This window comes from Rhineura floridana, chromosome 6 (assembly GCF_030035675.1).
Source record: "Rhineura floridana isolate rRhiFlo1 chromosome 6, rRhiFlo1.hap2, whole genome shotgun sequence".
In the NCBI taxonomy this organism is placed as follows: domain Eukaryota; kingdom Metazoa; phylum Chordata; class Lepidosauria; order Squamata; family Rhineuridae; genus Rhineura; species Rhineura floridana.
The window spans coordinates 25,673,027-25,695,162 of record NC_084485.1 but is presented as its reverse complement, the minus strand read 5'-3'; the positions used below and the strand labels follow the sequence as shown (position 1 = coordinate 25,695,162).

Below are 22,136 nucleotides of genomic sequence, written 5' to 3'. Positions count from 1 at the left end.
CACCCTACCAATAAATAAATGATTTTATCAGGTGGGGGAAACTGTCCAAAGGAGGGATTTCTTCCCCCACTGGATCACTTATGTGAAAATAGTACATACTCATGTAACTATCTAGCTGCAACAAAATTTAAACTGTTTTTCCAACAAAGACATAATTGTGAATGTCTCTCTGCTGTAATTTTTCAAAACAGTGTGGGAAAGCCCCCAAATAAGTAAAGGGGCATATTTCATGCATCTGCAGATGTGACATCCATCTTCCTTCCTTCCCTTCCTTCTTCCCCCTGTCTCTCTTCCCCTCCTTCTTGTGTCTTCCCCTCTTTGCTTTTCTCTGGATCAAAGGATTTGACAACATTACTTTGCAACCCAAATTATTTTTCTAAGGCTTACAAGTAAACATGATCTTATGGGATCTTTGCAAGAATTCTGGCCTAAGGTTATCATCATTTCTTCCATCTCTGCTCTTGTGCCTTCATACTCAGCCTGGCAGGTAGCCCTTAAGCAGATGAAGATTCCTATGTATAGGCCACACTCACATGGGAAGCCAAGCCATGATTAAGGTTTGTTCTTGGCTACGTGGTTAAGGAGGAAAGAGCTTAACCACGATCCTGGGTTTGGACAACATGCTACGCCAAACCTTGGCTTAGTGGCCAAGCTGCACTGAGCTAAAAGGGCTAGGGAGGCACAAAGTGGGTGTGAGCTCCTCTCTGAGAGCCAGCATTCTTGCGTAGTCCCGCTGTGCCATAGTTTGGCTTCCCATGATGTGCATACTAGACCACAGGGCGGTAAAGCAACTGAAGAAAGCAAACAACCTGGCTCGTTTTCTTGCCTTTAATGTAGTTGCTAGAAAAACAAGGGACCAAGTCATTGTACATGTTAAGTCATCATTGGTGAGGAAACCTTTTCAGCCTGAGGGCCACATTGCTTCATGGGCAAACTTCTGGCCAGTGCTGGGAGGAGCCAGAAGCAAGAGAAGGCATTGCAATGAATGTAACTCTTGCCTTTGTAAGTAGGCAATACTTCAGCAAAGGTAAGAGGTATCTCCCCATGCACATCTCTCTCCATCCTCCATTTAGGCCAGCGAGGAATTATCACAGTTCAAGGCTATATTTCAGCCAGGCCAAAGCACTCAAGAGGAGACCGAGCACTGGTGGAGAGATGTACAGCCTGCCTAGGGAGCAAATATCCTGATGGTCGAATAGAGAGGCCTGGAGGATCACATCTGGCCTCTGGGCCTACCTTTTCACACTCCTGACTCATTCCAAGGGTGAGGAACTTTTTTCACTCTCAAGGTCACGTGGCCTTGTAGCCCTTTTACTGCCCCCTTTCGGGGGCTTTATGGCCAAAGTGGGTAGGGCGAAAGCAAAAAACAAAACAATGGCCCCATCTCTCCAAAGCCCGCCCCCAAACCCAGGGGGCCCTGCCCTCCAAGCTGCACTTGGTTGCCATTTTTTTTTATTTCAACCTTGGGCAACCCAAGCTCTATGCTAGCAAAAGGGTCACCTGCTTCATTGCTGCAAGCCAGGCTGCTGTGAAAAGCACCGCAAATATTAGCAACCCCATGTTAGATCAGTAGAACTTCACCTGGGGATGAAAGGGATGTGCAGTCATGTTCTGCTTACTTGGAAGAAAATCCTATTGGTTTCGGTGGAATCAGTTTCCAAGGAAATATGACTAGGACTGGGGTGCCAGCCTGGTCAAATGCTTCATTTTAACTGAAGCTATAGACTGGAATAAGCTACTGCATTGTCCCTTTGGCCCCCTCTGCAGTATACACCCAAAGCAGTATCACACCGCTTTGAACAGTCATGGCTTTTCCCAAAGAATCCTGGGAAGTGTAGTTTGTTAAAGGTGTTTGTTAGGAGACCCCATTCTACAGTTCTCAGAGTGGTTTAACAATCAATCCCTCTTCCCAGGGGAATTGTAGGTTTGCAAGGGGAATATTAGATAGGCCCCAACTCTGTTATCTTTCCAGTACCTATTGAAGACCTTCCTCTTAAAAACAAGCCTTTCTCTCTGCTTCACCCTTTCCTCTACCATGCCAACCTTCCCAGACAGCAACAGGCATTTACTTCCACATCATTTTCTGCAGTAAAGCACTACACTTCTGCACTATGTTCTCAGGCACTTCAGTAGGAATTCAACAGTTTATTAATTCCTCTTTTCTTTGCCCGAACCAAGAACAAAATAATAGCAGTCAGCTGGTGTGGTAGAACACACCTGTGGAGCCGCCCTCCTGACAGTAGGGTCACTACAGTTTACCTGGATGGTGCTGGATGGGGCAGGGCGATGGCCAGATCGGGTTGCACGGATGCACCAGCAGAGCCAATCTAGCAGCTTTGCTGCTTTGCCCCTCCGCACCTGCCACTACTGAATAATAGTGATTATCCCACAATCCCTTGCATGGAGTATGGATATAAAGAGGAAGCAGCCTTACAAAAGAACACTCTAGCAAACAATTCATGCTCAGGAGGACACTGTCCTTCCAGACCTTCATTATCAAATATATAGAGTCAACCAGCAACCGCTAGTTATGATGGCTGAGTACTAGCTTTGGGATCAGAGGCAGAGTTCCCCTGAATACCAGTCTCTGGTAAAACACTGGGAGAAGGCTATTGCCTTCACACCCTGCTTCTGGGCTTCCCATAAGCATCTGGTGATCCCCCAGTGAAGACTGAAATAACAGCCTGTTCTATCACTGCAGGAGTCTTCTTCCACCTCATCATCACTTCATTCTGCTACCTATGCAGGCCAGGCCCGAGGGTGTACTTTAAAAACAGGACTCACCATGTGTATGTTTTTCTAACTCCCAGAGGGTGAGCCCACCTCCACCCAAGTTTAGTCTGAAAGACAGGCATAAATTCCAACAAATCCAACCATGATTCTGTCATCAGCCTCGCATCTTCCCCATGCTTTAGGTTAGCTGCACACTACTGTTTGTTTTTCGGTTACAAGCGCTCTATGTAATCTATTAAATGTGGATGTGACATTTAAAACATTTTTTAAAAGGTAAATTGTCCATCTGTATACTTGTTCAATTAAATGTACATTCATTCCCTATTTTTTGTAAAATAATAATAAAAAGTTGCAAAGGTAGTCTGGAGCTGGTGGCAGCAAGGAAAGTGGCAGGGCTGGTTCTAACCCTGAGGGGGCCCTTGGATTGGGTCTCTTTGATTTTAGCATGTGTTTTTTAAATTGTTTTAAATTTTTTAAATTGTGTTTTAAATTGTTTTTAAAATATGTGTTTTAAATTTGTATGTTTGTTTTTGATGTTTTTAGTTGCTGTAAACTGCCCAGAGAGCTTCGGCTGTGGGGCGGTATACAAATACAATAAATAAATAAATAGGCCACACCAGTCTGTGCCCCCCATGTCACCAAGCAGGGCCCACATTTTGGGAAATAGCCATGGCAGCTGTTCCACTCTCATTGGATTGTCAGCAAAGGAGACCCAGAGACCAAAAGAGTGCACTGGTTTGCCTAAAATCTGTATATGCTTATTTATACATAGAGATGCACATTTAGAAATTATGACTACGATTTGAACAGGAACGCATTATTTTTTTGGTGAGAAATACTGTAATAAGGTGACTGTGTGCCTGCTTAGTGCGCTGTCTGGGGCTCACCACTGAGGGACAAATTCTTAAGAACATATGAAGAGCTTGCTTAATCAGGCTGGTGCCCATATAATCCAGCATTCTGTTCTCACAATGGCCAAGCAGATGCCCATGGGAAGCTTGCAATCAGGACCTGAGTGCAAGAGTAGCCTCCCCTCCTACAGTTTCCAGCAACTGGTATCTGGAAGCATGCTGCCTCCGACTATGGAGACAGAGCATAGCCATCATGGCTAGTAATTCAGGGGCCCTCCTGCTCTTCCTTCTTAGGGTTCTTTATCTTTAAACCTGATTGAGGCCGCATCTTCGCTATACATTTAAAGCAGTCTCATCCACTTTAAACAGTGATGGCTTTCCCCACAGAATCCTGGGAAGGGTAGTTTGTCAAGGGTGCGGAGAGTTGTTAGGAGACTCCTGTTCCTCTCACAGAGCTCCAGTGGCCAGAGCAGTTTAACAGTCAGCCCCTTTCCTGGGAACCCTGAGACCTGTAGCTCTGTGAAGGGAATAGGGGTCTCCTAACAATTCTCAGCAACTAATTGCAGTTCCCAGGATTTTTTGGGGGGCAAACTGGAAAAACAAACAAACAAAAAGTTTCTAGTGGCTTCTGCTGCAAACTGATGGGAGAGAAAAGTTTTTATGAAGCTTGATCCTGGGAAGAAAACTCTCTGATGAAAAGACACATGGAGAGCACTTCCAGCAGTGTTCCCATTTCTCAAATATTTGCATGCTTCCTGAAAAGGATTTTAAAAACAGAACTATACAGTATTTGATGAAGGACTCCAGAAACTAGAGCAAGGCCCCCTCTACTGGTCATTGGAGGCTAAAGCTCTGGAAGCAAGGGCAGGGGAAGCTGAAAGAAAATGCAGGAGGGAAGTGATGTTAAGCAAGAGTGGAAGGAACTTTGTCAATGAAAGTGGGCAAGGCCCAACAGTTGTAATCACAGTATCAGCCAGGACTATCTAATTCCTGGCAGACCTTGTGCTGACTTCTGTGTGTGTGTGTGCGTGTAAATTTCAAGATGCTGAAACAGAAGCTATTAGGAGACAAAAGAGGAATGAAACTGAGGTATCATCCAGGTTGCTTTCATTTCCTCTGCACAAAGCACAAAGCAAAATGTCTTTATACTGTGGTATAGTTTTGACAGTTCAGTCTGAAGCCTATTTAAATGGAAACACTAAGAACACCAGCTGGTTTACAATGCCCTTGTCAGTCTCTGTGCCAAAACAACTAGAGAGAGAGAGGCTTATACAGTCGATGTATTGCATTTTCAAAGTTCATAGAGCACGAGGAAGTCTTCATCAAAGGAAAAAGAGGAAATGTGTCTTTTTTTTTTTTTTAGCAAGACAATGTGAGACAGGCAGAGGCTGCATATTCTCATGTTTGTATGGATATTGGTACTTATGTTTCAGGATTCCTGTCAGTACTCAAGAGTAAAAATGTTACTATAGGCAACAGAGTTTGGTTGGCCTAATAAGAGTTTTGTTGAATGTGGATTTTGGAATTTTTGTTGTGGGCCAACATGGTTACCTTTTAATGTTCATCTTCATCTGTGTATGTGTGTGTGGGGGGCACATGAAGGCATAATTGTAAGTCTGAACAAAGTTTTCAAAAATCTGCATTTGTGGATGAAAAAGGATTCCTGAAGGCAGCCAAAAGCAGCACCGTATTCTCTAACATTTCACAGATGTATTTATTTTATTTATAAGAATATCTATAAACCACCAACTCATCAAAAAATCAAGGCGATGCACAATAAAATAATTAACTTCATAAAACAATAAAATCATAAAAGTATTAAATCATAAAATACAGAACAAATGACCAACATGGGATCAGATTAATTTTCTAAGAACACTTGGTGAAATAAATATATTTTCGGCAGGTGACAGAATATCAGGATTGTAAGTGCCTGTTGAATTTCAGTAGGAATGTGTTCCAAATCTCCATATTACCATGTCCTAAATTACTAAAAGCCTTGGCTCTTGTAGAAGCTAAAAAGATATTACATAACTGTGGGACAGTCAGGAGAGCTTTTCCAGATGATCACAGTAATCTGGCTGGTATATAAAGGACAAGGTAGTGTACAGTATAGAGCACACCATGAAAATAAGGATACTGTCATATACTTGCAGCACACTTGTTCTAACACTACGGATCATTTTCCCCACCTCATGCATGCAGAGAATTATACTTTGGGTCAATAAGTAAATGATATTTATATCCCATTATTCCACATTTGTGGTCTGAATGGCTTACATAAACAACACATTAAATATACTCATTAAAATATAATTAAAACCAATGCAACTTAAATTTAATTGAAATCTTTTCCCCACAAGCTGCATGCTGGATTTATTTTCCCTACAGCAGCTGTCCTGCTTTGATTTGAAGTCAAAAAGGGTGTCTCCTCTTTTGGGCAAAGATTAAACTGGGGGGGGGACATGTAAGTGTCCTAAAATATGTTGGGTGGCATCGAGTGCACTCATTCCGTTAACACAGGGATTTATGCTTGTGCAGTGGGACTTCCCTTCCCCCCCCCGCACATCCCACACCTTCCCCAAATCTGCTCTGGAGGGTTGGGAGTACCCTCAGAAGAGATTTAGGGGGCACATGGAAGGAGGAAGTGGTTCCATTGCACAAGCATAAATCCTTGCATTGAGAGAGCGCTACATTGGATACAACCTATTACCAACAGTACAAAACAAACCCCACTGGAGAAAAGGATCAGAGGTAGCAGATGACAGCAGAAAGTCTCTCTCTGCCCGAGATCCTGGAGAGAAACCATGTGATGGACAAATAGTCTGACCATGAGGGCAAATGGAATGGAGTATCCTTAAAGAAGCCATGGCTGGCTGAAACACTGAGCAGGAGCACTCCAAATTTTGTTTCAGGCTCCCCTTGCTATTGCCCTGTTTTCTACCTTTGTTTAATGCAATTAAAACTATGCAGTCAGATACAGATGGTTATACTAAAGCTGCCTGCAGTAAGTCTTTTTATGCTCTACTTGTTTTAGTGAACGGATGGACTATTTGCAATTTGCCAGCTTTACAAGCCATTTTAGCACACTGAGAAAACCGTTCATTGCAGGTTCTCGAAGAAGCTCCTACCAGTTTGTGGAACATTATAGTGCAGGCTAAAAAGGTGAGCGCTTGATGAATTTGAAAAGAAAAAGGATCATATAATCGTAGAGCTGGAAGGGGCCTATAAGGCCATTGAGCCCAACTCCCTGATTAATGCAGGAATCCAAATCGAAACATACCCGACAGGTGGCTGTCCAGCTGCCTCTTCAACGCCTCCAGTGTTGGAGAGCCCACCACCTCCCTAGGTCATTGGTTCCATTGTTGTACCGCTCTAAAAGTTAGGAAGTTTTTCCTGATGTTCAGTTGAAATGTTCATTCTGTTGTCCCCATTGATCTTGAAGTGGAAATTAGCAGCAGCATAGGATGCTGTATAGGAAGGCCCCTCAAAACCCAGTGGGAGAAGAGACAGCTGGGGAGGGGGAGTGAGTGAGGGCATACAAAGTGCCTTCCTTCCACATGCTTTCCCATTGTGCCCAGGTCAGCTGGCTGAGTTGGAAGCGGTGCACAACTCTCTTGCATGGTCCAAGGTGCTGCTCCTGTCTGCATGAAGTTCACTGAAGTTAAGAGTACATCCCAAGATGGCACCATCATCAAGGAAGGGTTGTAGCTGAGTGGTAGAACACCTGTTTTACATGCAAAATGGTATCTTCAGGTAAGGCTGGAAAAGACTCCCATCTGGAACTCTAAGGAACACTTGTCTGTCAGTGTAGATCAGAGTTAGCCAGCATGACACTCTCCAGATGTTGTTGGATTCCATGGCAGCTGGGGCTGATGGAAGCTGTAGTCCAACAGCATATAGAGGGCACCATGTTGGCTACCTGTAGTAGATGGACTGAGCTAGATGGACTAATGCAGCCTTCTCCAATCTTGCATTTTCCAGATGTCTTGGACGACAACTCCCATCATCCTTTGCCATTGGTCTTGCTGGCAGGGGCTGATGGGGGTTGCAGTCCAAGACATCTGAAGTGTTCTAGGTTGGAGAAGTCTGGTTTAATGGCTTTCATACTGAGCTACATGGACTTGCTATAAGGCAACCACCTATATTTGTGGTGGTCTCCAGCTTTTTGCACCCCAGCCCATTGTCACCTCTTGCTTTCTCAGAGGAAGGGAGGATAACAAGGGGTGAGCCAGCTGGCTGGAAAGGAAGGGCAACATTTTGGAATCTCTGGCTTCCCATCCCATCACTAAATCTTACACTATACAATCAACCCATTTAGAATCAGAGTAGAATAGTGAGAATAATGAGTTTAACAACCTTTCTAATCTGCTTGAGGAAGACTTTCATGGAACAGTGTGGTCCACCTACATCAACAGAGTTGGATCCAACTGCTATCATGTCCCGCTTGAGGGCTTCTCACATCTGGTGGCCAGTGTGGGAAACAGGATGCTGGACTAGATAGGCCAAGGGTGGAGAACATTTGCCTCTCCAGATGTTGTTAAACTTCAGCTCCCACTAGCTTCAACAAGCATGGACAATGGCCAGGAATGATGGGAGTTGATGCTGAACTACAACATCTAGAGGGCCAAAGGTTCCCCACCCGGAGATAGGCTTTTTGGTTGCTCCTCTAGGGCTCTTCTGACATTCGTGATAAATAATATCACTTCATCCATTTGTATCTCTTTATTGCTGCTGCAGAACAACAAAAAAGTGATATTAGGCAGCATCTCATTTGAGGGTTAATTCCTCCATTCATTGGTAGCAATGGCCTAAGGGTGACAACAGGGGGAATTATGTTAGGCCATTTTAGGGTTGCCAGGTTCAGGGCCTAAGACTGATCCTGTATCTTTAGAAGAAGAGAAAGTCAGCCAAGTGCAGATGTCCTTGCAACGCTGTAATGGGAAAAACCACAAGGTGGAATTCTTCCTTCCCCCTGCACAACTTTTAAAGATACAGAAGACCTCTTGGTTGCCCTGGCAACCCTAGGCCATTTAAATTTTTCTACTTATTTTTAGTTCTCTTCAAGTCAGAGTAGGGAGCTTTGTTGCCCTTGTTCCAAGAATTGCTTCTACTTTGTTACACTGGCTAGCTACAGAATTTATACAGAAATTAGCTGGGACTTTTATATGACAATCAGTCTTCAATGTTTGACTTCCTTATTTCATATGTTTGGATAAGACTGGCATGAAACATTATGACGTTCTATTTTAACATGGAGAATTGGAAATCCAATCAAATACCATGAAGAAATACTGAGATGAGCAGCTGTTTTGACTAAGCAGCAGATAAGTGGAACACCCACTTTTCCTGTGAATCAAAATTGGGATGAGCCAGAAATGTAATTTCCCATGAATCACTGAATTCAGTGGAAGCAGTTTACTGGAAACAGTTTTCTGATAGAATTTTAACAGAAAGAAAAATACAGTACAGAACAGTTATTCTATTTAGGGATGGGAGAAAAATTTGGTTCATTTCTCACTTAAAGGCAAACCTACTTAATTTTCACTTCCCGAAACAAGACACAAACTGAAATGCAGCCATCTTTCAGCATTTGCACTTCTCTAGATTTTGCAATGCAATTTTCCAGCTGAGGACCTTCTACATGTTTGAGGAAACTATGCACACATATGCATATAAGTGAAAATAACATCCAAAAATTAATTCTATTAGGGGGAATTATTTGAAAAAACGTGTATTAGGCAAATTCTAACAAAAATGTATATATTAGGAGAAATTTGTGCTAGAATAGTGAATTTTCATGAGGACTTTTTAATTGAAAAGTTTGCTAACTGAAATGGACAGATTCACCCATCCCTAATCCTTGCAGCAGGCCAAATATCATCACAATGCTAGTGTCTCTTCTTGTGTCCCAGTCAAACTTTCCACTATTTTCTGTCGTGCACAAACCTTTCTCTGGTTGTCAAGCAATTCCACCCCTTTCCCTTTTTGAATTTGTTTTATGTGGTTGTAGCCAACCTTCCTCTTTCTTTGAAATGGACTGTCTTCAAGTCGATCCCGACTTATGGTGACCCTATGAATAGGGATTTAATGGTAAGCAGTATTCAGAGGGGTTTACCATTGCCTCCCTCTGAGGCTAGTCCTCCCCAGCTGGCTAGGGCCTGCTCAGCTTGCCACATCTGCACAAGCCAGCCTCTTCCTTGTCCACAACTGCCAGCTGGGGGGCAACTGGGCTCCTTGGGACTATGCAGCTTGCCCACGCTTCCTATTAGCTTCCCTCCCACCATTTCCTAGAATGTATTATCTAATCTTACCTGACTGGAAAGAATTTGAGAGAGGATCAATCTATTTTTCCTTTCTAGTCGTCTTACTTTATACAAAAGCCTTAGCTTGCCTTTTATGAATTTAATTATGAAAGACAGTGAGAAAAATACAAATAAAAATCACAATTGATCAGTGTAGTTACAGTAATTTACAGAATATTCATGATCAAGTCAATAGACAGCAGATGCGAATCTGTTGCAAACTGGGACCTTCAATTGATATCAATAGATATTTTGGATGCACAGTCAGGGCCGGCACCAGACCGCAGGGGTCTTCGAAGGCTGTGGTGGCCCGGCTGCATCAGTGGATTAGTGCACTGTATGTTAGGGATGGAAAGATCTATCCATTCCGGTTCTCTCAGTTTCTCACCTTTCTAGTGTTAAATTCAGTCCTCTACATTTCTGCAGCAATCTGCGATTTTTAAAAAAAAGTCCTCAGGAAAATTCTCTACCATTTTAGTGCAAATTTCTACAAATAAACACATTTTTGTAGGCAGTTTTGAGAAAGGTACACATTTTTGCAAGCCATTTCTCATCATTTCATGCCTTTTTGCATGTTATTTTCACTCATTTTTATGCACACTTTCCCCTAATACATGCATTTTTGTAAATATTGTTTAGTTGGCAAACTACATCCCAAAATTCTAATAAATGCAAATTTCGAAGGATGGCTGTGTTTCGGTTCTCATATTGTTTTGGAAAGTGTGGATTTGATAAATTCTGCTTGAAATATGAACTGAATTGAAATTCTCACCCATCCCTACTGCATGTGCACCCCTACAATCACCCAAGATGGCAGGGGCAGTTCACGCCAGCGACAGGGGGTGTTGCCTGAGAGGGTGGCTCCTGCTCCACAATCTGCACCAGCATTGGGTCACGGGACAGACATACCCTAACCCAATGCTAGCACAGGCCTCTGTGGGGGACTTGCAACGTTGGAATAGTACATTCCAGGGAATGCTCTGTTTGAAGGCCCATAAGGGTGCCATCTTGCTCAAGCTAATCAGTCTTGTCAGTGCCTAAATGGGCAATTGTGTGGGGAGCCACATGCCTGAATGGTGGACCCCCTAGGAACCACATGTAAGCCATCTTTGGTTCCATGGTGCAAGAAAGTGCTGGATTCAACTGAGGTAGTATGATCCCCTCCTGGGGGAGGAGCACATTGAAGGCCCCTTGGTCTATGGGGGCTTAGGCCAAACCGTAAATCTCAATTACCACCACAACCAGTGGGAGTGCAGCAAGCTTGAGATTATTGAAGCTTCAGCCCTTGCTGCAGACTTCCACCCCCTTCTCCCAGGCTCCACTAAATCCTCATACATGGATTTACCACCACGTCTTTTTATACTTGGGCTTTACTGGGTCCTCTTCCAGGACAGCCATTGTAGACCTCCCAAGTCTCACCTGTTTCCCTTGTTGGGGTGTGGCACAGCTCTGCTTCACTTCAGAGTCCTGGGCTTTCCAGTAGCCCCTTTCTCTAGTGTATTGCGCTTGGGAAGTGATAGGTACAGAGGTCCTCTGATTGGTCCCTTTCCAGTGGGTAGGTTCTGCATCATCCTTGTCCCCAGAGGATTTAAAGGGCCAGGGAAACCTCCAAGCCCTCGTGCCTGAAAGATCAAGAGGAAAGCACAAAAGCAGGACTACAGCTGAATGTCAAAAAGACTAAAATAATGACAACAGAAGATTTATGCAACTTTACAGTTGACAATGAGGACATTGAACTTGTCAAGGATTATCCATACCTTGGCACAGTCATTAACCAAAATGAAGACAATAGTAAAGAAATCAGAAGTAGGCTAGGACTGGGTAGGGCAGCTCTGAGAGAACTAGAAAAGGTCCTCAAATGTAAAGATGTATCACTGAACACTAAAGTCAGGATCATTCAGACCATGGTATTTCCGATCTATATGTATGGATGTGAAAGTTGGACAGTGAAAAAAGCTGATAAGAGAAAAATCAACTCATTTGACATGTGGTGTGTTGGAGAAGACCTTTGCGGATACCATGGACTGCGAAAAAGACAAATAATTGGGTGTTAGAACAAATTAAACCAGAACTGTCACTAGAAGCTAAAATGATGAAACTGAGATTATCATACTTTGGACACATAATGAGAAGACATGATTCATTAGAAAAGATAATAATGCTTGGAAAAACAGAAGGAAGTAGAAAAAGAGGAAGGCCAAACTAGAGGTGGATTGATTCCATAAAGGAAGCCACAGTCCTGAACTTACAAGATCTGAACAGGGTGGTTCATGACAGATGCTCTTGGAGGCACATAACAACAAGGGATAGCAGTTACTCAGGTCTCTTCTTTTCCTCCACAAAACCCTCCTTCCCTCCCTCCACATCATCAAGCAGCTTGGCAGTAGTAGAAGATAAACATGTAGACACTGAATCCAGTAGTTCAAGCAATATATTCGACAGTGAGAAAGGACACCCAAATAGTGACAGTGACAAAGAAGCAGAAAACAGTATTCAAGCCTGGCCAGATTATTCTACAATCTTAGAAATGTCTATAATCTTAGAAGAGAGCATGGCTGTGACTATCATGAAGGGACCCTGCACTTCTGAATTTGCTACTACATTGTTGTTTAAAGTCATCCAAGTTGGTGGCCATCACAACCTCTCATGGGAGCAAATTCCATAGCAATATGCACTGCATGAAGAAGCACTCTCTTTTGTCCCAAATCTTCCAACTTTTAGCTTCGAGGGTCCATGAGTTCTAGCATTATGAGGAAGAACCTCTAACTCTGGGTCAGAGCTTGGAAAAGTTACTTTTTTGAACTACAGCTCCCATCAGCCTAATCCAGTGGCCATGTTGCCTAGGGCTGATGGGAGTTGTAGTTCAAAAAAGTAACTTTTCCAAGCTCTGCTCTGGGTTATTTATGTTTAGTTGCTGCAGAAGTCCTCCATCTGCCCCAGGCATTAGCAGCTGCTCCCCCACCCATCTCCAGGTTTGGCTGATGGAGAGGCTGCCCTGACCCCTACAGAGGTGGGCTGGAGCATTCTTAAAGGGGCTATGCTAATAAGAGCCCTTTGGCCCCTGTGGACCTTCACAAACCGTATTTTGAATTGTTCATAGCTTGGAAGATTACTTTTAAAAAGGAATAAATTACAATTACTGTTGTTATATGCCTTCAAGTCGATTACGACTTATGGCTACCCTATGAATCTTCTTTGGATATATTCATAGGGTTTTCATGGTAAGAACAATTACTGTTACATGGGCCCAAAGAAGAATAAATGACCATTACCATAACAATTGTTCTGAAAGGAATTGATTATTGTTACTCAAAAGTATTCACTACAATTACATTTTTTCCAACAGCTAGTGTCATTACTTAAGTAGCCACATATTGTAATTTGTCTGATTTTACATCAAGCAGTTTCTGATTCAACTGTTAATGCACCCAAAATAGAAATAGAACATAACCTCCAATTTGAAACACAAAAGGCTGTCTTCACCATCACATGACAATGACCAATAAAAAGGCTTCGAAATTAATAAAAATAATTTGATAAATATTGCTAGGATGAATAATGAGAGAAACATAATTTTCTAGGTTAGTTTTTCTGTAGAAACAGTAGTAAAACAGGAAAGAACCAAAGTAAAAAGAACATCAACAAACATACAAAAATGTAATTCTCCATTTTTGGAAATGGCAGATGTTGCCACCACTCACCATATGCTCAGAGGCACATGTTACCAAATTCTTCCAAACTGTACAGGAAGTGGATTGGACTGTGAAAGACCAACCCAAATTGTGTTTGCATTTTTACAAATTTGTGGGGCAGTCCAATATCTCAGAGAGGAGGTCAGATCTCCTGCTTCCCTGGTGCATTCGTTATAGCTGTCCAATTTCCCTGCTTTTTAAAGCTTGCTAGAAAATATCTGTTGGCTATAAGTACGTTCTTAAACCGCAAGGTTTTTTTTACCAATTAGTGAATTCTATTACAATCAAAATGTAAAGAAATTACCCACTCGTTCCTCAAAAAAGTAATACATTACAAGTAATTAATTTTTTGTAACTAACTGCTTGCAAGTTCTGTTCATACAGTCTTTTGCTCCATCCTACGAGTCTGTAGTTGCACTTTCCCACTTTGATTTAAAAGTTATTTTGCTTCCATGCAACTGTGCTTAAGTTCATGAACTATCCTAATAAAACTGAAGGCATCTTTCAGAAACTCTTCAGGGAGGTGGGTGTTACAGAGGTCATGGGTAGAACCAGGAACATTCTGTTTCACAGTTATGGAAAACTAAATTCCCCCACTCACTGCCCTGACTGATGTTCTTTGGTGCGGCTAATTGTGTAGCTTTATAAAGCCAGGCTCAGATTTCAGTTACGCTCAAGCACATCTGGAGTTGAGGCTGCACTATGTGAAAAACTGCACTGCAATTGCTCCAGTGTGTGGCTGCGTTGAAGGGTGAAAGTACAGCACACATGTCTTTTTCAAGTACTTTAGTGATTGCTTAGAAATCTTAAGAACATAAAAACATAAGAAGAGTTTGCTGGATCAGGCCAATGGCCCATCTAGGCCAGCATCTGTTGCTCACAATGGCCAACCAGATGCCTGTAGGAAGCCCACAAACAGGACCTGAGTGCACGAGCACTCTCCCCTCCTGTGGTTTCTAGCAACTGGTATTTGGAAGCATACTGCTTCCAACTGTGGAAGCAAAGCATGGCCATTGTGGCTAGTAGCCACTGGTAGCCTTATCCTCCATTTGTCTAATCCTCTTTTAAACTTGGTGGCCATCTCTGCCTATTGTGGGAGCAAATTCCATATGAACTGTGCACTGCATTAAGGAGCACTTTCTTTTGTCTGTCCTGAATCTTCCAGCTTTTAGCTTCATTGAGGCTCCATGAGTTCTAGCATCATGAGGGAAAACCATTTCTTAATCCTTTCCCAATTCAGTTAATGCTTATTATCGCAGTTCACAATTCAAACTATTCTTGCTTTAAATTTATTATTATTCTTTCTTATTACATTTATATCCCACTTTTCCTCCAAGGATCTCATGCTTCTCCTCCCTCTCCATTTCATCTTCACAACAACCCTGTGAGTAGGGATTTGAACTCCGGCCTCCCAGGTCCTAGTCCAACACTCTAACCGTTAAACCACACTGGATTTCCTGCAGTGAGTGCAGGAGGAGGAAGTGTAGGATACAAATGACATATAATGGCATTTATGGCATATTTGTCATCTGTTCATCGCCCCCCCCCCCCAAATCTTCAACCCAAAGAGAACATGGTTGTTCTGCTCCCTATGTGAGGCATACTGTTGGTATTTAAATTCCAACAAGTATATGTTACTGGACCAGTTTCAAGGTTCTTATCCTAGTGTACAAACCCCTGAACCAGTATTCTTCAACCTTTTTCAGACCTGCAACCCACCTTTAACCCAAACATACATTTGGGACTCATTTCTTAATTTTTTTTACCATATATTGGTATGGTGGTAAACTAGGTGTTTCAACCCACCTTGGATCAGACTGCAACCCAGTAGTGGGTCCTGGCCCACAAGTTGAAGACCAATGCTGATCACTGAGATCACCTGGGGGAGCACTATTAGTGGTCCCCTATGATCCAGAAGCACAACCCACTCACTCATTTTTTTAAATAAACATATGTCTGTACCACCATCTCATAAATTATCAGGTGTACAACAATATGTATACAATAAAACATAAACCATCATTAAAAACAGTGCAAAATTATCATTGAAACAACTGACTAATCAATAACATTTTAAACAGCTGTATAAGCTTGTTGGCATAAACAAAGGATTCTTTATCAACAAGGAGTTGTGCCTTCAAGGGTTGTGGGCCCAACTCTACGGAACTTCCTCCTAGTAGAAACCAGGCAGGCATTGTCACTGCAAAGTTTCAGATGTCAGATCAAAAGTTTTATTTCAGGAGGGCTTTGGAACATAAGTGCTACTCTAATGTTTGTATTTTAATCTATGTTTTAAATGTTCATTGTATGGTTTTCTTTCTTTGTACGCTGCTTTGAGACACATAGTATACATATTAAAATAAAAATAAAGATGAACGACAAGCTCACTGTTCAGAATTTGACCTTGTTACTTTCAATCTAGACTCTGCTCCCCTCTTCTTGTTTCTGTACAGAAACACATGGGGGTCTTATACTTTCTACCCCCATGCCTCATTTGAGACAACTGAAAATTAGTGAGGGCCATCATCCACAAATGGAGGTTCAAGGGCAGAGCCAGTCATGAAATGGTGGTAGATGGAAGCAGAGGTTGACATAACCAGCTGGCAACTAGTGACATTACTTTCTATTGATATCTAATCCGTTTTTTAAAAAAAAGAATGTTGATGGCAACTGTGTTGTGGCATTAGTTTTCATAGGCAAGCTTTTGTTGTTAAGGTGTGGTAGAAGGAACTGTACCACTTCATAGAGTGCCATGACACAGCATCTTCAAGCATGTGCTGGGGTCCCCATGCACAACACCCCTGAGCAACTCTACATCAGGGGCAATGTGAAAAATTAAAATGGCAGCTTGTAAGTCCCCTGACAGACATCACAGTACTGTTAATGTAGCCTGCTTGGTGAGCCCACTGGGAGTCTAGAACGGGGCCTACCAAACAGTCCTTTGCCAAGCCCACCCTCAGACCTGGAGCTAGCCCGGGGTGGGGGAATCACATTTTGAAGGCTCTTCTGCATCGTCAGTTCCCTTTGCAAATAGATCTAGCATCGCAGAGAATAGATTGGGCTATGTCTGTTTTGTTTTTGCTTTTAACTTGCAGGATGCTTTGCACATGGGGACTATTTATTTATTATTTAATTTGTATCCCGCCCTTCCTCCCAGCAGGAGCCCAGGGCGGGGGCAAACAAAGCACTAAAAACACTTTAAAACATCATAAAAACAGATCTTAAAATACATTAAAACAAAACAGTGTTAAAAACTTTTAAAAAACAACTTTAAAAAAGGGTTAAAAACATTATTAAAAAGATATTAATGACTAGTCAAAAACAGTGATATGGTATCAGCCACGCTGCCACCCCCTCCTCAGGGTAGGGCCATAGCTCAGTGGCAGAGCATCTGCCTTGCATACAGAAGGTCCGAGGTTCAATCCACAGCATCTCTGGGTAGGGCTGGAAGAGACCCCGTCTGAAACCCTGGAGAGCCGCTGCCAGTCAGTGTAGACAATACTGAGCTGGATGAACCAATGGTCTCACTCAGTAAAAGGCAGCTTCCTATGTACCTATGTACATATCCTGCTTTCTGAATTTGTAAATGGGATTGTGGCCTTTGCCAGTTAAAAATGATCAAGAAAGCTAATAAGAAACACTCTGCTGTGTCTGCGATTCTTTTCTTAAAGCAGATATTTCAATTATTACACAAGGGAATTAATACACCTACAGCAGGGCTGGTGCAGAATTTCCTGTCCTTGCAGAAGTGCTGCTAAGCTGGGTTGCGTCTGTAAAGACTGGGGAGGTAGGATACCAAGGTGTTTTCAAAGTTCTTTCAAAATACTTGAAAATGAATAGATAGGAAAGTAGTCCTGCATACAATTCAGTAGGGTGGCCACTTACACATTGCCGAGAAAGAGCGACACAGATGACGCTAATATATGCAGATTTGTGTGAGTATGTGTGTGTGAGTGCTAAATCAGGCCGAAGGCCTATCTTGCCCATCATTCTGTTTGCTGCAGGGACCAGCTAGATGTTCTCAGCATCTAGTATTAGTGGTTTGCTGTCTTTGACAATTGAGGTTCCATTTAGCAATCATGGCTAATAGTCACTGATGGCTGTATTCTTTGTCAATTTGTTCAATCCTCATTTAAAACAGTCTTAAGGGAGCAATCCTAACTATGGGAATACAACGTGATTTACACTGGCTTAAATTAAGCCAGCACAAAATACTCCAGATCCAAACTCTGTTTAGGAGTGAGGTTGCTGTCAATGAAGCCAGTCCAAGCCTAGCAGAGGGAAAACAAGCCTTTAAAATAGAGTTTAACATACACCACCCTTTTTTGCTGGTGTAAATTCTGCTGGATTGCCAGGTCACATGACTGAGCTGAATGGAGTTAGGATCCAGCCTAAATCCCCCCCCCCTGCCTGATCCTGACTGTGCCACGCCCCCAGACTGCCTTTTGGGGACTTTTGTATAGCTCTGGCTAAGCGGGATGAGGGACTTATGCCACTGTTTCTCTGGCTAAACTGGGGTCAGGGGCTTATGCTGGCAGAGCCCTAGGTGAGCTGGAGATCTGCCAAATCCTAACTCATTCATCCCAGCAGATCTTAGGTTTGGATTGCTCCCTGAGCTAGCAGCCATCAACACATCTCATGCTAGTGAGAGTCTATAAATTAACAGTAAATGGTTCTACGTTTTGCATATTTACATATACATTTATGCAGGTTTGATTAATGGATTAAAAGTCATACAATTGACTAATGGTGCAGTCCTATACATGCCCCATTGAGTTCAGTGTAATGGGGAGGGGACCTCTCAGTTGCTAAGGGAGTTGTCTGGAACCTGTTGACCAGCTATACATAAATTCCAGCATTACTTTATGTGTGCAGCCTAGCTTAGTCAGAAACAACCATAACTTTGACTGCAGTGGGATATGAATTATGCCCTTCAGTGTGAGTGTGTACCGATCATGCAATCACATCATAAAGTCATCTTATCAGAAAGAAACATAATGAAATTTAACAGGGATAAGTGCAAAGTTATCCACCTAGGAAAAATAAACCAAATGCACAGTTATAAGATAGGGGATACTTGGCTCAGCAATACTACATGCAAGAAGGATCTTGGATTATCAATCACAAACTGAATATGAGCCAACAGTGCAACGTGGCTGCAAAAAAGGCAAATGTTATTTTAGGCTGCATTAATAGAAGTATAATTTCCAAAGTACTAATTCCTCTCTATTTGGCACTGTTTAGACCTCATCTTGAGTACTGCATTCAGTTCTAGACACCACGCTTTGAGAAGTATGCAGACAAATTGGAACGGGTTCAGAGGAGGGCAACAAGAATGATCAGGGGACTGGAAACAAAGCCCTATGAGGAGAGATTGAAAGAACTGGACATGTTTAGCCCTGAGAAGAGAAGACGGAGGGGAGATATGATAGCACTCTTCAAGTATTTGAAAGGTTGTCATACAGAGGAGGGCCAGGTTTTCTTCTCGATCATCCCAGAGTGCAGGACATGGAATAATGGCCTCAAGTTACAGGAAGCCAGATTTCAACTGAACATCAGGAAAAACTTCCTAACTGTTAGAGCCGTACAACAATGGAACCAATTACCTAGGGAGGTGGTGGACTCTCCAACACTGGGGTCATTTAAGAGGCAGCTGGATAGCCACGTGCTGGGTATTCTTTATGTTGGAATCCCGCATTGAGCAGAAGGTTGGACTTGCTGGCCCTTCCAGTTCTATTATTCAATTATTCTGTCAGCATCACACTTTATATTGGACTTGGGTTGGGCCCTAAATGTTTTCACTAGTAATTCTCAGGGCTAAACGTCACATTATGACATAATGTGTCTACATCTTTTAAATAATTTGCAAGTAGCCCTATTGTAGGGTAGAAGGGTGGAATAGAAATATTTTAAATAAATAAATGAAAAAAAATTAGGATTGGGATTACAGTGCGTGAGAAGTTTTTAACTCTTTTCCTTCACATCATTTTCACAATGAAAATCATGTGCCACAGCTGGTATCTGCCCTGTTAGTCAAAACATATAAGCACAGCCTGTATGATAATTTTTTTTTTTTTACTAAATGGGCAAATAGTAGCTTCAGCAAGAGGAATTTTGACTGGGAAAATAACGTAAGGGGGAAAGGTTAAGCTCCCCTCCTGTGCCACAGTCTTGAACCTGACTGCCCCCAGCACAGATGCTAGGTGCAGAAACTTTAAAGAGAAACACATACATTCATGCATTTCCATCATAACATATAGCTTGGCCCCAGAAGTTGGAACAGATTGCTTCTGAATGTTATTCATGCGTTATAAAAAGTGGAGAATCCCAATTTTTCAGTGTTCTAAATCACATACGGGGCCTCCATGAGTAGAAGAGGGTCATCACTTCAGACTGACCTCCAAATCTTGGACAACAGGCACAGCAACACAGGGGGGATGACGTCTAGCGTGCTGTTCCCTGCTGTCTCTGTTCATATGTAGCCTTTACACACGATCAGCATGCCAGACTGTGGCTAATGTGTCCATTAGACAATATAGTGTTCCACCCTGCCTCATTCAGTTTTTTGGAAGAGGACGTGCAAAGACTGATTTAGGTGTAATTTATGTAAATAGTCTGCATGATGGTTATTCTCCAAAAATGCGTCCATTCATTTTTAAAACAACATGGTGTAATATTCTTCTTCCAGCACCTCTGTACCAGATTTTAAATAATCATGACCACAAATGAAGACTTTCATTTGGACTATGAAAACGCAAACAAGTTTTCTTAAGGAATGTTTATTGAATCAGAAGGAAATCAAAATATACAACTATCTAGAATTCAAATGCCAGTTGATAACATTAGTCTTATTTTTCCTCACTTTTAGATATATCCGATTTTTCCATAAACACAATTAAATTTGCATCTCACAGGATCTTCATAAAGCAGGCAAAATTGTGTTGAGTCCTATGATCTGGTGGTGGTGTTTTTTTTAAAAAGAAATTAAGTTTAGTTACAGGCATAAACGAAATATATAAACGAAAAAAGTGTCTGTAAAAACTGAAGTGATTTTCTTCCTTTAATGATAAGAAAAAAAATTAATATCACAAAAGTAAATACATCTTTTGAGTTAGTAATATAAAGAGCTCCAGGTCTGCCCCCTTGTGTTGCATCTTTGTTAATACCTTAATTACTTTATTTCCAAAAGCTAATTTCCCCCATTTTATTACATCGAAGAAAATAGATGAGAATGAGTTAGAAGTCCTGTACATTTCAGCCTTTCCTATAATATTAATAACTTGAAAATCAATTTGAAGCATACTCTTAAAAGTTGATGTTTCTGTGACTTTGCTACTTATAACCATGAACAGGTTTTATTTTTTAAACAGAGTTTTTGCTTGAGCCTGGCACAGCACTTGTTTGGCAAACGCCGTGAAAGCAAGGAGCAGAAGGGAAGAGAAATTAACAAAAGTCAACTCTTTTTTTAACTTAATGGTATGTGTGGGGGATGACGGGGATCCAATGATTCTTCAGTCAGTTCAGAGTTTTCATTACTTGGGTTTCACGACAGACACAATTGATACTGGATCTGTTTGCACTTCAGCATCAGACATCCGTTTGGGGCTCTGTTAAAGGAGAAAAAACAAAGAGATGTATAGATATTGATGAAGATGCTAAAAATATGATTACGCATTTTCCACTCGTGTTCCTAGTAAGTTTGTAGGCCATTTTAAGGCAGACAACGACATTGGCTGTGTGTAAATTTTACTTAAAAAATAATTCTGTGCAAAGTTGAGTCAAATGCTGGGTCAGAGAAAACCGGTAATATGTATTATTAGTTATGGGGTGGAGCAAGGGCTTTGAAATCTTACACCCAGACTCCTAGAAATCTTATTCAGCACCTCTCTGGTGCAGACACTGCCAACAAGCTTACTACTTAAGGATGGCAAGCATAAGGACTAGAAACTTGGGTTTTTTTAAAATGAGATTTTGCATCTGGTGGCCCCATTCTGCACTTTCTCTGTGCTGATGCAAAAGCACAGAAAACATATGCCCTGGTTGTAACATTTGAAAGCTCATGCCCCAGCAACTTAATCTCATTCATAGGATAACTTTTATTTGGTCTTGGTTCATCCTGCAGAAAGCCTGTACATTGTTGGCTTTATGTGAGCTCATGAACAAGAAGAGGTGAAACAAGTGTAGCTTCTCCAGTGTTTTTTTTACCCTGCTTATGAATACTGTTAAAATTCCACCAGTAGCATTCATACCTGTAAAGAATATTAAAACAAAAGATATATTATCAGTGGTTTTCCCAAGAGGATCTAGGAGTTTCTGTTTTTCCGTTTAGCTTCCTTCATGTCAGGGCGTTGGATGAGATAATTGAAAATGTCTTTAGTATATACAAGTCATTATTATTATTAATTTGTACAGTTGGGGGAAAAAAGCTCAAAGGGCCCTGTCCAAAGGCTCACAATCTAGAAGACATGACACATATATGGAAAGAAGGTTGGAAAGGAATAAGAAGTGGGATCGATACTGCTGAACAAAAGTGATAAAACATGCAGTCAGATTCA

The 22,136-nt window shown here is 41.8% G+C and overlaps 1 protein-coding gene across 4 annotated transcripts in view; it reads right to left on the bottom strand.

Moving 5' to 3' along the window:
- Nucleotides 1–20,358: 20,358 nt before the first annotated feature.
- The window catches only part of BCAS1 (brain enriched myelin associated protein 1), a 65,651-nt gene continuing 63,873 nt past the window's right edge, over nucleotides 20,359–22,136 (bottom strand). For 2 of the 4 annotated variants that reach the window (XM_061631231.1, XM_061631230.1), the window contains exon 9: nucleotides 20,359–21,188. In XM_061631231.1, coding sequence (XP_061487215.1) covers nucleotides 21,114–21,188 — 75 coding nt within the window. In that variant the 3' untranslated portion in view covers nucleotides 20,359–21,113. The remainder of the gene's footprint in view (nucleotides 21,189–22,136) is intronic. The other 2 variants (XM_061631228.1, XM_061631229.1) reach the window with 1 other exon arrangement.